Raw genomic sequence first — 16,821 nt, 5'->3', positions numbered from 1 at the left:
CCAGTGAGACTGAGGACCAAGGTGGAGCCAGGGGAATGGAAAACCCAGGTAGAGCTGGAGGACTGGAGAGCCAAGTCAAAGCTGGATAGACTGGAGCCAAGGGATCAACATACCAAGTGGCGCCAAGGGAAAGATGGACCCTGTTGGGGATAGACAAGCCAAGGTGGAGCAAAGGGATCAGAGAACCTTGGCTGAGTTAACAAACCCAGAGAAGTGGTTTTGGCAGACCAGAAAGCTATAATCGAGCTGGTGAAGCCAGATCCTTGGTGAGAAGGTTTTCATGCTGGACAGAACCAGCAGAAGGGGAAGATTAGAGTTCTGGGCCAATCAAAGTTGAAAGGGCTTGAGGGGTTGGCATTAGGGTGGATATTAGTTCCAGGGAGAATAGATTGTGATTGCATCTTCTACAATGAACTGAGCAATGTGTGCTGGATCAGGGATAGACGAGGCCTCAGAACATCCATTGGTCCTTGAAGGAACGATTGTCTAGGAAGGGTAAGCTAATAGATCCATCTTTTGGTTTGGTAAGTTTAGCTGGTGTCAAAAAGAACAAGTAGTATTGATGTGCTTTGAGTTGGGGTCCTGATCACTTTTTCTTCAGGAAGACATATAGTATTCCTAATATAAACCCGAGGACCCCAATGTAAAGCAGACAATTTATAATGACAGTAGATTATTCCAATTATTGCATGGCTACAAAGTAAGTAAATAAATAAATAAATAATCTTTTTGCATTAGGTGATCTTTTTTTAATCCATCATTCAATTTAAACAGTTTAACACAAAATAAAGATAGAAAACCATATTTAGACAAAAATCTCTTTTGATTTTAATAATCCAAAATGTTTTAAAACCATTTTTTTCTATACTGACAGTAACACCTGTACCTCAATTACACGTGAAGAAGACTACAATGATCACGTTGGTAACATTTCTGTCTGCAGGTTTTTTAACCTCTATTTCTCTCCATTTCAGACATAGATCTTTCCCTTGTATTGGCTCAATATGGCTGTCAGAGATAAAGTTAACCCTTCTGAGATTTTCTGTTAAAGGAGAGATGCATAGCAAGCACACACAGTGAGGTGGACCACCAGGTAGGTGTTCATAGTCGGCAGCATTATGTCAGATATTTGTTGTACATGCTCAAAGCGTGTGTAGGGGTTAGTGGGATTTTATTGTGTATTCTGGGGATGAACTACTCACCAGCTCGCGTTTAACCGTCTCAGATGTAATGAACATGTTTATGCATGTTCTATGTTCATGTGAATGTATCTTTCAATCAATTAAAACTTGTAATCAAACAAGATACATGTTGATACATTAATTGAAATGTATTGCGGCAAACGAGTAGATGAGAAAAGACTTTACAAAAATTCAACACAATGCTTATTTCTATATCATTAACTTGCTCCCATGGAAGAAAATTCCTCATTTTGGAATTATAAAATTAGAGGCCAGGAAGCAAGCTTATTAATATGCATATACACTACCATTAAAAAATTTAAACGCATTTCAGAAAAACGCATTTCAAAAAAGTTATAAATTGATTTGCATTTTAAATTAGTTAAATAAATATTTGATCCCCTATCAATCAGCAAGATTTCTGGCTCCCAGGTGTCTTTTACACAGGTAAGGATCTGTTTGCTACCTGTAAAAAAGACAACCTGTCCACAGAAGCAATCAATTAGTCAATCAGATTCCAAAGTCTCCACCACGGCCCAGACCAAAGAGCTGTCCAATGATGTCAGGGACAAGATTGTAGACCTACACAAGGCTGGAATGGGCTACAAGACCATCGCCAAGCAGCTTGGTGAGAAGGTGACAACAGTTGGTGCAAAATAACTGTCAATCTCCATCGGACTGGAGCTCCATGCAAGATCTCACCCCATGGAGTTTCAATGATCATCAGAACAGTGAGGAATCAGCCCAGAACTACACGCGAGGACCTTGTCAATGATCTCAAGGCAGCTGGGACAATAGTCACCAAGAAAACAATTGGTAACACACTACGCCGTGAAGGACTGAAATCCTGCAGCGCCCGCAAGGTCCCCCTGCTCAAGAAAGCACATGTACAGGCTCGTCTGAAGTTTGCCAATGATTCAGAGGAGAACTGGGTGAAAGTGTTGTGGTCAGATGAGACCCCTCCTGAGATGTGTGCAAACCTGGTGGCCAACTACAAGAAACGTCTGACCTCTGTGATTGCCAACAAGGGTTTTGCCACCAAGTGCTAAGTCATGTTTTGCGAAGGGGTCAAATACTTTTTGACTCATTAAAATGCAAATCAATTTATAACTTTTATAACTTTTTTATTTGTTGTTGTAATTCTGTCTCTCACTGTTCAAATCAACCTACCATTAAAATTATAGACTGATCATTTCTTTGTCAATGGGCAAACTGTTACATGTTGGGTTTTTTTGTGACTGTTCCATGTCGGGTTTTCTGTTTTCCCCTGTGTCCTAGTTCAGTTTAATTAGTCATTGTGTGCACCTGTCCATCCTCGTTATCTGTCCCTTTATAAGTTCCTGTGTTAGTATGTCTGATTGTCGGTTATTGTTTCCATTATGGTGTGTGTGCACTCCTGTGTCTGTATCTGCTCCTGGATCTCTGATTAAAAGAGAAGTTGATTGTTTATGCTTGTCGTGCGTCCGTTGTTCCGCACAGCACCGGAACAGAATAACCGACCGAAACAGTAAGATTGCGGCGTGTTTTTTCCCTGTTTTGTTTCCCGTTTTTTGTCAAGTTTTTTATTTGTTATTATGGATCCCGCTGTCCTCGTCATCCTGCTGGAGCAGGGGGACCGCTCTCTCGAGGACCACACCGAGGATTTTTTGTTCCTGGCCAATTTAACACACTTCCCGGACTACTGCCTCTGCACGTTCTACAAAGCTGGACTTAACATCACCACACGTAGGCAGTTGTCCGGGGACGGCCCTCGAGAGAGCCTCGCCGCCTTTATCGAGTGGGTGCTGGTGTCTTGCAAATCGCAACTCACCGTGGACCTCGCAGAGAATGACACCAGCCCCACTCGGGACCCAGCGCCCAGTCCACTACCACCCCGCAGCGTGGAGCTGCCCGAGCCCACCGCAGACGGAGAGCCAGAGCCTGCCGCGGTCGTTGAGCCATCGCCATCAGGAGCGACAGAGCTGCCGATCGTCCCGGAGCCCGAGCCCCAAACGTCTGACCAGGTGCGAGAGCCGGCAGTGCATCCGACGGTGGAGAAAGCTGTGGAGATCGCGGGGGCGATGGAACGCCCCGCCCACGGCGCCACCGCTGAGGGTGAGCATGAACTGGACCTGGGTAACCTCATTGACTTCCACTCTGACACGATCATCCTTAAGCCAGCTCCTGTATTGAACTTCTGGGAAATTATCCCACCCGACCTCCCTCTCCCACCGCCTCTCATTGATCTGGTTCCTACTCCAACACCCTCATCACTGGAGTTCGTCAGCCCCTCTGCTCACCCTCAGCTCACCATCTGTGGCGTGGGCTCGCCGCTGGTCTGCCGATCTCCAGCTCTGTTGGCGTTGAGTCTGGAGGATCCCTCATCTCCGCCCTCAGCCTCCGAGACCCAGACTCCGCCTCAGTCCGGCGACCCTGCGGCTCCACCATGCCTTCAAGCTCCCTCGGCTCCACCGGATCCCGTCTGTCCACCAGCTCCACCGGGCTCCCTCGTCCTTCCGGCTCCGCATTGGTCAGTCTTCCCCCTACCTGCACCTCAGGACTACTCTCCTTGGGCTGCGCCCCGTCCCTTCGTCCCTCCGGCTCCGTTGGGCTCCTCCTTCCCTCCTGCTCCACCTATGTCCTCTGTCGCTCCGGCTCCGCCGCGGCCATCCGGATCTCCGCCTGCGCCGAGGTCGCCGAAGACATCTGCTCCGCCTTGGACCTCCGGATCTTCGGCGTCACCCTGGCTCTTCGGCTCTCTGTCTCCACCTCGGGCTCCACCACCACCTGCTCCGCCGCCGTTGGTCGGCCCCATGGAGTCGGCGGTCCCTCCTCCACCATGGCTCCTCCCTCCGTCGGCTCCCCCGTGGGCCACCATCTGGACTGTGGCCTGGGTCGTCATCTGGCTCCTCCTGTTCCTGGCTCCCCCTTGGCTCCTCCCACCCTCCACTCCCCCATGGACTTATTGTTTGGACTCCAGGCCTTTTCTCTGTCACCCTCCTGTTCCACATCCTCCTCCAGAGCCCCCACCCGCCCTCCTCAGTTATTACGTTACGGCGTGAGGCCACGCCTTGCGGGGAGGGGGCGATATGTTACATGTTGGGTTTTTTTGTGACTGTTCCATGTCGGGTTTTCTGTTTTCCCCTGTGTCCTAGTTCAGTTTAATTAGTCATTGTGTGCACCTGTCCATCCTCGTTATCTGTCCCTTTATAAGTTCCTGTGTTAGTATGTCTGATTGTCGGTTATTGTTTCCATTATGGTGTGTGTGCACTCCTGTGTCTGTATCTGCTCCTGGATCTCTGATTAAAAGAGAAGTTGATTGTTTATGCTTGTCGTGCGTCCGTTGTTCCGCACAGCACCGTAACACAAACATACAAAATAAGCAGGGGATCAAATATTTTTTTTCCCCCACTGTATGTTAAGATCTGCATTTTTCTTTTTACTCATAGACATAAAACCTCATTCTTTTCCATGAATCACATAATTAATAAGACTATGTTTGATGTATACACAAATGGCTTTGAAATAACAAACAGTGATCTTAAAATAGCACTGCATGTCTGACATACTTAATTTTAACTGACAGTCACAAGCACACACATATGCTGTAAGATAGCAACTGCAAAAGTCAGCATGAATTTGTGTCATTATTACTTAACAAGAAAGCAACGTCTGTTATAAAGCCATATACCCCGTAAGGAAAATGAAATCATCCAACTCCACCCTTTAAAAGAGACACAACACAAAGACACACAAACACAAATCATGCAGCTAATTAGAGACTTTCATTGACAACCTATTATTTTACTGTCTGCCTGTCAGTGCACTGCTAATCAACTCAACTCAAGCTTTTCAATGTTTCTGGAAAATTCCAACAGCAGAGTATGCATTAGCTGCTATTCTAAATATATAGCTGCTGAGCAACAGGCTCTAAGAGAAGATGAGAGGACAACAAAAGGAGAGAGAGAAATAAAGAAAGAACATGTATCCCATTTAGGCTTTTTGGACATGAACTGCTGTTATAAAGTCAAATGATAACATCTGTTTTATTATGCAGTGTGAGGAAATACATTTATAGCTCTGGTCTCAAGCACTTCAAGCACGTCTTGCCTCATACTGAGCATTTCATGACACACTGAGTCAATTCAAAAGCAATTTCCTGTCTACTCTCAACCCCTAATGCACCCAAATATACCTGATGAGGTGAATAGAGCATTATAAATTTGAAATTCTTCGTGCTTGAGTGATTCTCGGTGCATTGATCAATTTAGATCACTTAAATGATAATAAAGAGAAAGCAGAGCACTCTAAGCACATAACTGTTTTTTTCATCAAATACAGTTGTTACTATCTGGGGAGAAAGAGGCAGTACTCAACTTGGTGTAGAGCTTAAGTACTCTCTATAGGAAAAAAAAAGAGAGATATTATTCAACAGAGAAAGGGATATAAAATCTGCACACACACACACACACTACAAGACAGTTACTTACACATTAAGGGGCTGCCAGGCCGGCCATTGGGCCTTCATCTTTATGACGGTCAAGACCTCATCACCCTGTGTGATAAAACAGAAAAGTTAATAAATATAGTATAGCTCTGATTTACTACAGTGCCAAGGACTCTCCTTAGCCTCAGTAAAATCATTATATTCATTATGTATATATATATATATATATATATATATATATATACTGGCTGTTTATTAGTACTTAAAATGCACATATTACTGCCTTATTCTGCATGACCATATTTTAGATCCCTACCACATACTTAAACTTAACAACTAGCTTACTAACTATTTATAAGCAGCAGATTAGGAGTTTGTTGAGGCAAACGTTGTAGTTGATAGTGAGAATTTGACCTTAAAACGAAGTGTGACCCATTTTTCTGCCAATAAAAAAAGACCAAATTAGCTCATTTTAAATTAAAATTTTTATCTTGAACAAAATTATTCTTTAAACAATAAACATTCTCTGAAAACAAGTGCTCTTTAAGCAAATTAATATAGTTAAAAAAATAAAAAATTAAATAACATTTGTTCTAGCGTTTCTCTCTTTCTCTCAAAATATCCCTCCATTTGTCTTGACAGGAAGTGATAAATTAAGCTTCCTTTTCTTCCTGCTGATGGAGTGATCGCATCAGAGTCTCATAAAAGCTGTATAAATATTTCATCAATGGCTTGCGGCACACAGGCCAGCAGTGTGTGTATGTGTGCACAGCTCTGTTCCTCTCGAGCCATATCAGGAGTTCATGGGAAGGGCATCACTAAAGACTGTCAAGGGAATTAGGTTTACTGCTGGGGTTAAAGGGCATCATTCTTTATAATGCAGCAGCATTACACTTTGAGTCTAACATGCAGTATTGTTCCAGATGTCTTGCACACCAGTTCTTGTCAATTCAAAAGCAGAACACAATTCTACATTAGATTTGCAAGAAGATCATTAGGAAAGTCTTAAAGTGTGAGGAAGGATTAGGTTTTCCTTGGTTCGGTAACACTTTAATATAGGGACCAATTCTCACTATTAACTAGTTGCTTATCAGCATGCCTATTATTAACATTTTGGCTGTTTATTAGTACTTCTAAAGAAACATATTCTGCATGACCATATTCTACATCCCTAATCCTAGCCAAAAAGCTAAACTTACAAACTACCTTACTATTAATAAGCAGCAAATTAGGAGTTTATTGAGGCAAAAGTCATAGTTAATGGTTTGTTAATAGCAATAATTGGACCTGTACATAATTGGACATGTAAAAATTCATAAGTAAAACTTTGAAAATAATGTGCAAGTAGCATCTTACAGAAATTATGTTGTGGAGAAAGCTCCTGACATAATGACCCACAAGTATATGGGAGTAAATTATATGCCAATTACACATAAAAAAAGAGATGCTTTCTGATGTTTGTGAAAATGAATTATAACAATATGACATTACTTACGATTTAAAAATGATTAATTAATTAATTAATAAGACATAGGTCCATAAAATGTTCGTCCAATCATATCCCTCGTCCGAGGGCTATGATATACTGTATTTTCTGCCTGTCGACGCATACCTCTGCGCACTCTGTTCACATACATGATAGTCATCACGGTGTTCCATTACACTATTGCAGAATGAGCAAGAATGGAAGGCGTAACTTAAACAGTTATGTCGTTGTATAGGAAACTCCAGGTTGAATAAACTTTATTGGTCACTGTGGGAAGAGGAAAAACCAAACAATGTAAATCCTTGCTATATTTTCGTTGAAAGGAGATAATCTATTTTTTCCTTCAGAACATTCTGTATGGCATCTCACTCTGTGAGGCTAACACTCTCTCATCTCTATCTAGCATTGTGATCAAATTCACATTCTTTACATTGTGAGACTGACATATGCTTCTGCGCAAACGAGATGAGTTTGGTCATCTGTCATCATTTACACACTTTCTGTCACGGTGCACACACGAGGGAGGAACCAGGAACACGCAGACGAGGATATAAACTCAAATAACACTTTACTGAACATCAAGACATGGCAGGGCAGGACAAGGCAAGGCAGACAAGGACATCACACACCGGGATTAACGAGTCGACCAGACGACACGAAACTGAACAGACAGAACTATAAATACACACGCAAATCATAGATAATGAGACGAACATGGCTGGACAAGAATTAACTGATGATTACATATGACAAGGACAGGAAACAAACCAAATATGGGCACAAGGGGCAGGAACACATGACAGACACACAACAGTTCCCTGACATAACTCCCCCCTCCCGAAAGGCTCGTCCCGAGCCTTAACAGTTCCATCAGGGAGGGGGGGTGGGCGCTCTGGAGGCCTCTCAGGACAGACACGGACCACAGGACGGGGACCTCCAGAGCGGAACAGACAGACAGGACCCATGGCGGAGCAGGGAGCTCAGGAGGCCATGGCAGGTGGTAACTGTGGCCATGACATCCTTCTTCGGCCCACCCACTCCACCCAGAGCTCTACTACCCCCCCCCAAAATTTCCATGGGGAATCCAGGGGGTATCAGGAGCCCTCCGGGGCTAGACAAACAAAACAGTACAAGACACGACATGAAACCCTCCAGGGTCAGACAAACACAACAAGACATCCCACAGGAACCAGAAGCCCTCCTGGGCTGGCTAGGAAGCTGAGGCTTCCTCTGGGCATGACGAGGAGTCAGGGGCCCTCACAGGGTCCCTCAGCAACCTCCTCCACTTCTGCGACAGGGGGGGCAAGCGGCTGCGACTGGCCTCCATGGCCACAACTCAAGGAGCCGCCTGCCCCAAACGAGTCTCCATGGACAAGACATGACACGACAAGGTAAGTTTAAAATGTTCCTGTGGGCACAACGAACACAAACACGGCTCTCCTGGCCGTGACGTGTGGACTAGATCCACGGAGAGGGTTTCGGCGACCGGCAGGCTTGAGTCAGCGGCAATCCGGTGGGCTTGAGTCAGCGGCGGACCGGCGGGCATTGAGTCAGAGGCGGACCGGCGGGCATTGAGTCAGAGGCGGACCGGCGGCGTGCACAGGGGAGCCGCGGACGGCGGCGTGAACAGGGGGAGCCGCCGACGGCGGGTTGGCTTTCCCCGCGGACGGCAGCGTTGATCTCCCGCGAACGGCGGGCACGGTGAAGCCGCCGACGGTGGGTTGGCTTTCCCCACGGACGGCGGACTTGGGTGAACCGCAGGTAGCGGCGTAATCTCCCGCGAACGGCGGGCTCGGTGTGCCGCGGACGGCGGGCTCGGTGTGAGCGGCGAGGTTGGGAGCCGCGGACATCTCCCACGATCGGCGGGTTGGATGAGCCGCGGACAACGGCGAACTTCTCCCGCGATCGGCAGACTGCAGGGCTCGCGGCCATTGGACTCGCGGCACTTGCGGCAATCCTGCCGAACTCCCACGCCGATTTGCCGTGGGCTAGGGCAGAAGGACGAGTGGCGACTTCCATGCCGCGAGGTACAAACAAAACAGGAACAAACAAAAACTTTTCAAAAAACGGAAAACAAAACGAGGTGAAGGGGCGCCGCTTACTGTTTGGTCTGGTCTTCTGTCACGGTGCACACACGAGGGAGGAACCAGGAACACGCAGACGAGGATATAAACTCAAATAACACTTTACTGAACATCAAGACATGGCAGGGCAGGACAAGGCAAGGCAGACAAGGACATCACACACCGGGATTAACGAGTCGACCAGACGACACGAAACTGAACAGACAGAACTATAAATACACACGCAAATCATAGATAATGAGACGAACATGGCTGGACAAGAATTAACTGATGATTACATATGACAAGGACAGGAAACAAACCAAATATGGGCACAAGGGGCAGGAACACATGACAGACACACAACAGTTCCCTGACACTTTCATATAATTCCAAACCCACATGATTTAATATGATGATTACAAGAATATGTAAATATGCAAGTTATTATTTTCCATGTAACAAAGGCAGACAGTTACCAGGGGCTGCTAGCACCATAAAAGTTTCATAAAGTCCACATAAGCTTTTGTAAAATATTCCATATCTCCTGAAGCCAAACAATGAGAAACAGACTGAATCTTTTTCACAATTTGCACATTCTAAAACTTGGAACCTTGAGGATTTGACATCGATAATGTCAATGATCCTCAAATATCTTTTGACTGATTGTTACAGGATGAGAGTTGAACTATTGAACTATGGGTGAACAATAATTTTAATAGTGTATAATGACAAAGCAAGTGTAAAGATGACTCACTGAACACTCATTTCTCTCTACAAAGATTCAATATAGAAGGCATTTATGACAAAATGAGTTGGTGGCATAGATGTAACGGATAAGTTGCACACTTTTGTTGTTAACTACTCTGAGATAATGCTCAAAATGAAATTCTATTAACTGGCTTCATTTTATACACATTTAAACACAATAGTTGTAGCATTAGGTAAATCCATGGGATGTTACACCACGTTACATTATGCACATTGTCAACTTAATGAGGTACGAAACCACAATGCAATGCATTTTTAATTAGTCTCTTCACAAGGTTTATTTGCTGTTTAGTCAAAGAGAAAATCTGATTATTAATTATGCAAAACAAATCCATAAGGACAGATAGGGGGAAAAAAATTATAAAAAATATATATTTGCATATGTGTGTGTGTGCGCGTGCATGTTTTTGTGACACATGAGGACATCAATTTGTATAATGACATGGGTATGACATGGGTATTACAAGGAGAAGGTGACTTATGAGGACATTGCCCATGTCCCCATTTCTCAAAACGCTTATAATTCATACAGAGAGAGTTTTTTGAGAAAGTAAAAATGCACAAAGTTTCATGTAAGGGGTAGGGTTGGTGTAGGGCAATAGCACATACAGTTTGTAGAGTGTTGTGTGTGAGATGCTTTTGAAATGAGTCTTTCATGCTCACCAAGGCTGCACTTGATCACAAATGCATTAACAACAAAAGTATTGTGAAACATTGCTATAATTTATTGTTAACTGTAACCGTTTATTATTTTATTATATTTTACAATGTTTTTTATTCCTGTGATTGCAAACAAAAAGTTCAATACAGCATTTATTTTAAATATAAAGCTTTATAAAACTTAACAAATGTAAGTATTTACTCTCACTTTTGATCAATTGAATGAATCCTTTCTGAATAAAAGTTTAATTAATGTCCCCAAACTTTTGATATTCTTTCAGTTAAAATTATAACTGCCTCCTCCAAAAGCCCAATGCTCGTTTGCCTCTGTGTGCTGCATTAAACTGAGCACCAAGCTCTTGCGTGTTATGAAAAGCCATCTGTCAGTGGGCATGCATCACACAACAGGCACTGGACATATTCATGCTAATCACTTGCTCCAATAGAAAATGAAGAACAGAGAAAGCAAGGCTCTAATTCATAATTCCTCCATAAAACTGTGTAGTTTGTGTATTCTCTGGAGAACACACAGTGTTCTTGACAGATCTGAAAGGTCCTTAGCAGCTCCTAAAGATTCTTGGCAGCTGTAATCACAGCAGTCTGTCGCATAAAATCAACCACATTAGCATTAAGCTTTAGCTCTTCTGTGTTGATTGTTATCAAGATGTAATATTCAAGGTCTATTAGAGATTATTTTCATTATTTATTAAAGTTGAAGTAACTCTTTGTGATTCATCTGTCAGTAGCTACTGTGCCCCATTAGCTGTCTTGCATTAGCCTGTTCTTTGTATTTATGGTCTAAAAAAACAAATCTATCAACATATGTGTATCTTTATTGATGATGAGGTCACATTCATCATAGTAATGCAGCATAGTGTCACAAATCCGGTTCTTGGATTTCCATCCAATTGCCACCAGAGGTCCCTCTTCCATTATATTGAATCTCTCACTACACAGACTTTCACATGTCACCCCAGACTACATTTCCCATCATGCATTGCACTGATTACAAACACAGCTTTTTTCGCCGTTGACTGACCCACGCCTGTTTTTGGATTACTCTTTTGTTTTACCTGTGCTATTCCTGTTGTTGTTTATGCCTGTGTTATGACCATGTCTTTGAATAAAGCTTTGCAGATGGATCCGCACGTCTCTCGTCTCGTTCACCCCGTTGCACATAATATTTCTGTTCATTTTAACTCCTGTAGGCCTACACATAAAATCTATGTTACTGCAATTTATTAAATTCATATACTGCCTACATGCAAACATACTAAATAACCAATTTGGCACTACTCCTGAACTACTTAGTTCATGTAGCAACACAGAAACTGGCCAGTGCGTATTAGCACATTAAATCTCATTCACTAAGAAATTTGTAAATTATTTATATTTAAATACATATTCAGACTTATCACGAAAACTTTCCGCCTAATTCACAAAACGTGCATACTAACATGAATTTGTTCTTGACTTCATCCTAATGTTAGTGAATTTAGAGTATTCTAAATAAGTGTTGAAAAAATGAGGTTGGTTATTTGCATAAAGCATGCTTTCTGTACAATCTTTCATTTGCAGGCTTTCGTCACTCTCGTCAAACATACTCCACACATCCTCATATGCCGCTTGCTACAGATGTATTCTCACCATGTCCTTGAGCAATGCCAAGTGTGCCATCCTTGAAACCAGTTCAAACCCAATAAACACCTTTTATACAGACCCAGTTTACAGACCTCAGTATATAGCAGTATATAGCAGTATATAGCTAGCAGTATACAGATATATCTGCACTATTATTCAGAAAAACCTGAAAACATTTGCAGATTTCAAACACAAATTTGTATGTATCCAAGCTTAGTGAATGAAACCCAGTGTTCCACAGACATTAACGAGTGGAATTTGGCTCAGAAATGACTCTTCTTGCTGTGGCCAGAGGTTCCTTTTTTCTAATGATCCTTCCTTTTTTCTTACCAGGAAACCAAGCAGAAATGGAGAGTTGTCTCGCCTTCACCACAACAGAACACTACAATGCACTCTGAACTGCTAACCTCTTTTGAGAGCGCCTGCAGCCCAGGCCTGAGTCATTTAAAAATCCATTTGATTTAATTTAGGGAACACATGATTCATCTCTGCACAGCAGAGAAAGAGAGTCACATTATTATGTTCACTCATGCTGGATGAAAAAAATTTATTAGAAAACCTCTTTTAGGGACTGTCGGTGGACACAACCACAAAGGGATTTCAGAATGATTGCAGATAATGTGGAGTGTAGAGGTACTGGAAAAGGAGATAATATTACATTTTCAGATCAAAATGGTAATACTTCTAAGTATCCTGTGATATCACCTGAAGAGGCTGGGCTCCTAAATGATGGTATATGAAGAGTACAGATATTGTTGGGGGAAAATAAATATAGCATACATATGCAGTGCTAGGAAAAAATATTTTAAGACAAAAAAATATTTTAAGACAGTTAATTTTGTTGTTTACTTTACTGTGCCAGTAGGAAATTTTTATTTTGTAATAACCAGAAACATTAAGTTAGGCATTCATGACCATTTTTGGGTGGTTGCTCTGCATGTTTAATAAACAAACTCCTGCTGGTTCAAAATGCAGCAGAGAGTTCTTACTAGAACCAGGAAGTATGACCATATTAGCCCGGTTCTGTCAACACTGCACTGGCTCCCTATTAAACATCTTATATATTTTAAGATCTTGCTAAGCCCTGAATGGTTTGGCACCTCAGTATTTGAGCTCTTATCGCATTATAGTCCTTCACGTCCACTGCAATCTCAAATCTCTGGCCATTTGATAATACCTAGAATATCAAAATCAACTGCGGGCGGGAGATCGTTTTCCTATTTAGCGCCCAAAATCTGGAACAATCTACCTAACACTGGTCGGGAAGCAGACACACTCTGTCAGTTTAAATCTAGATTAAAGACCCATCTCTTTAACCTGGTTTACACATAATACACTATCGCATTTCTATGAGCTCACAGAGACTAACATCTTATATCAGTTTCTGTGAGGATATGTGCATTCCTACCAGGACTCATTTAACCTACAATAATGACAAACCATGGTTCACTGCAAGACTCAGACAACTCCGTCAGGCCAAAGATGATGCTTACAGAAAAGGGGATAAAGTCTTGTATAAACAGGCCAAATACACACTGGAAAAGGAGATCAGAGTGGCAAAGAGGAATTATTCTGACAAGCTAAGGAACAAATAATCTTCCAGTGATTCTGCTTCAATGTGGAAAGGTGTGAAAGATATCACCAGTTACAAGACACCATCCCCCAGCACTTTGGAGAATCAACAACTAGCAGATGACCTTAACAAGTTCTATTGCAGGTTTAAAAAAACGCTGGTTTTGGATTATCTGAAGGACATAACTGGACCCCCTGCAGTTTGCCTACAGAGCAAACAGGTCTGTGGATGATGCAGTTAACATGGGACTGCACATCACCCTTCAGCATCTGGACAGACCAAGGACTTATGTGAGGATCCTGTTTGTAGACTTCAGCTCCGCTTTTAACACCATCATCCCGAACACCCTTCAGAATAAACTGACACAGCTCTCCATCCCCATGTCTGTCTGTCAGTGGATCAACAGCTTCCTGACAGACAGGCAGCAGTTAGTAAATCTTGGTAAATTCACATTCAACACCCACACCATCAGCACTGGAGCTCCTCAGGGCTGCGTTCTCTCCCCACTGCTCTTCTCCCTCTACACCAACGACTGCACATCTAAACACCCCTCTGTCAAGATCCTAAAGTTTGCAGATGACACCACAGTGATCGGCCTCATCCAGGACGGTGACGAGTCTGCTTACAGATGGGAGGTTAAGGAGCTGGCTGTATGGTGCAGTCTTAACAACCTGGGTGCTTAACACGCTCAAAACTGTGGAGATGATCGTGGACTTCAGGAGAAGCCCCCCTGCTCTCCCCCCACTCACCATCATGAACAGCACTGTGACTGCAGTGGAGTCATTCAGATTCCTGGGCACCAGAATTTCTCAGGACCTGAAGTGGGACAATCACATTGACTCCATTGTCAAAAAGGCCCAGCAGAGGTTGTACTTCCTTCGCCAGCAGAGGAAGTTCAACCTGCCACAGGAGCTGCTGAAACAGTTCTACTCTGCCATCATTGAATCTGTCCTCTGCACTTCAATAACTGTCTGGTTCAGCTCACCTACCAAATCTGACCTCAGAAGACTACGGAGGGTAGTTCGGACTGCTGAGCGAATCATTGGTACAACCCTCCCCACTCTCCAAGAACTGTACTTGGAGAGTGGGGAGGGTTGTTATCAACCAGAACCAGGATCACTTCCCACAACATCTGATATACTTATTACATTGTTAGAAGAATGGCATCTACGCTAATATTAGTCTGTTTATTTCTTATTCCGAGGTCACCGTAACCACCCAGATCCAGACTGTATCCAGATCAGATGGTGGATCAGCACCTAGACATGACCTCTACAGCCAGGACACCTAGATGAGCCCCAGAGACTGATCCCCAGTGAAGACCCTGTCTCCAAGACAGCCATCAGGACAAGACCACAGGAACCAGATGAGTTATTTGCACCATCTGATTCTGCTTTAGCCTAGATTTAAACTGCTGATTTTGTCTAGCCAGAGGAGAATGACACTATTTTAACAAACTATTTCCCCATCTAAATACTGTATACTTTACATCAAGCCGATGTAAAGCTGCTTTGACACAATTTGCATTGTTAAAAGAGCTATGCAAATAATATTGACTGGACTTGACTAACCCAGAGATTTTTTCACAAACAAACAGTCCAATACAACAGATGATATGGTCCACACAGTGGTCTGATATTACCATCACTTTGTCAGTCTGGAATTATATGAAGAGACAGAAGCAAATGAGGTGCCCAAATCCATTGAAGAACTATGACAATAGAGCGGCGCGATTAATCGCGATCACAATTCAAACACCCATGCAATCTAATTTCTAAATTACAACTATTTGCCTCTGTCTATTAAACCTTTGAAAAAATCATACCGGAACATTCAAATCTGCGTCCGTGCTGCCGCTGACAAGGAGAGCAGACAGTTAGCATGTTTAGATAAGAAACAGCTTCACAAACAGTCTTTTAAACTACACAGTATTATTTCAGTCTTTCAGTCTTTCATATTATCAGTGAGATACTGGGATGAAAATGTATAGTTTGGATATAAACATTGATGTCTATGGTAGCGAACAAAATAGAGCAAGTCATCTTTTGAAAGTAACTGGCGCTTCAAATAACATTTGTGTCGATTGCATTGTTTGCCAACTTCTTTCAATGGAAAGTAGCTAAGGCCAGTTTGAAAAGTCGCTAAATGTCACTAGATGATATAATATGCTAATTAGCTAAGGTTTGTCCAAGAAGTAGCTAGATTTGTCCCTAGTTGCTCTTTTGGAAAAAGTTGGCATCACTGCTAGGTGGCAACAAGTGACTGTTAAAAAATGTGTTTGTCATTGAATCATTCATTCAAGAGATTTGTTCAAAAACACTGATTCAACCAGTATTTATGAGTGAGTCATTGAATCATTCATTCAAATAATTTTTCATTATTTTAATATAAAACATTGGTGTATTAAATATATTATATTTTAAATACACATTAAAATGTTTAATAATTAATTCAAATTAATTCAACACTTTTAAATAGACTGCAGCAATTCATATTTTGTGACACATTATTTTGTTTAGTTGTACGTTAACTTTTTTTGCACATAACACTGGTGCTACAGAGGTTGAAAGTTTGTAGCACAGGCTAAACAGTTGTAGCACAAGTTAGGGGTGGGCGATATGGCAAAAATATCATAGCACCATTTTATTCAGGAAAAACATGATTCACGATTTTATCACGATTCTTTGTCATGTTGGTTTTACTATTTTGCAAGTTGCCTGAGCAGTACAGCCAAAACTATTTTCCCTATAAAAAAAATTAAAAAATTAAAAAAGCCTTTCAAGGTAACAGAATTTAAAATAAAAAAGAAATGGCAGACATTTAGACCTAAGCGGGCAAAGATAAAAATCTGTGTCATTATTTTATCTTTGTTATTAGAAAATAAGAACAAAAAATATACATTACAAATACACATAATATACTAATAAAACAAACAGTGCTTTATTTTTCAGGTACAGTATTTAGCAGTAACATTAAATATTAAATATTAAAATAAAACACTATATACATCAATTAAAAAA

At 42.2% G+C, this 16,821-nt stretch overlaps 1 protein-coding gene across 1 annotated transcript in view; it reads right to left on the bottom strand.

Moving 5' to 3' along the window:
• The window catches only part of LOC306888269 (spondin-1-like), a gene marked incomplete at its 3' end in the record, with an annotated part of 188,143 nt that overhangs the window by 25,062 nt on the left and 146,260 nt on the right, over nt 1–16,821 (bottom strand). Inside the window, exon 7 of the mRNA XM_079446464.1 lies at nt 5,651–5,715. Coding sequence (XP_079302590.1) covers nt 5,651–5,715 — 65 coding nt within the window. The remainder of the gene's footprint in view (nt 1–5,650; nt 5,716–16,821) is intronic.

This window comes from Barbus barbus (genome assembly GCF_936440315.1).
Source record: "Barbus barbus genome assembly, chromosome: 22".
NCBI classification, from domain to species: domain Eukaryota; kingdom Metazoa; phylum Chordata; class Actinopteri; order Cypriniformes; family Cyprinidae; genus Barbus; species Barbus barbus.
The sequence above is the reverse complement of the archived record's forward strand: the minus strand, read 5'-3'. Positions and strand labels throughout refer to the sequence as shown.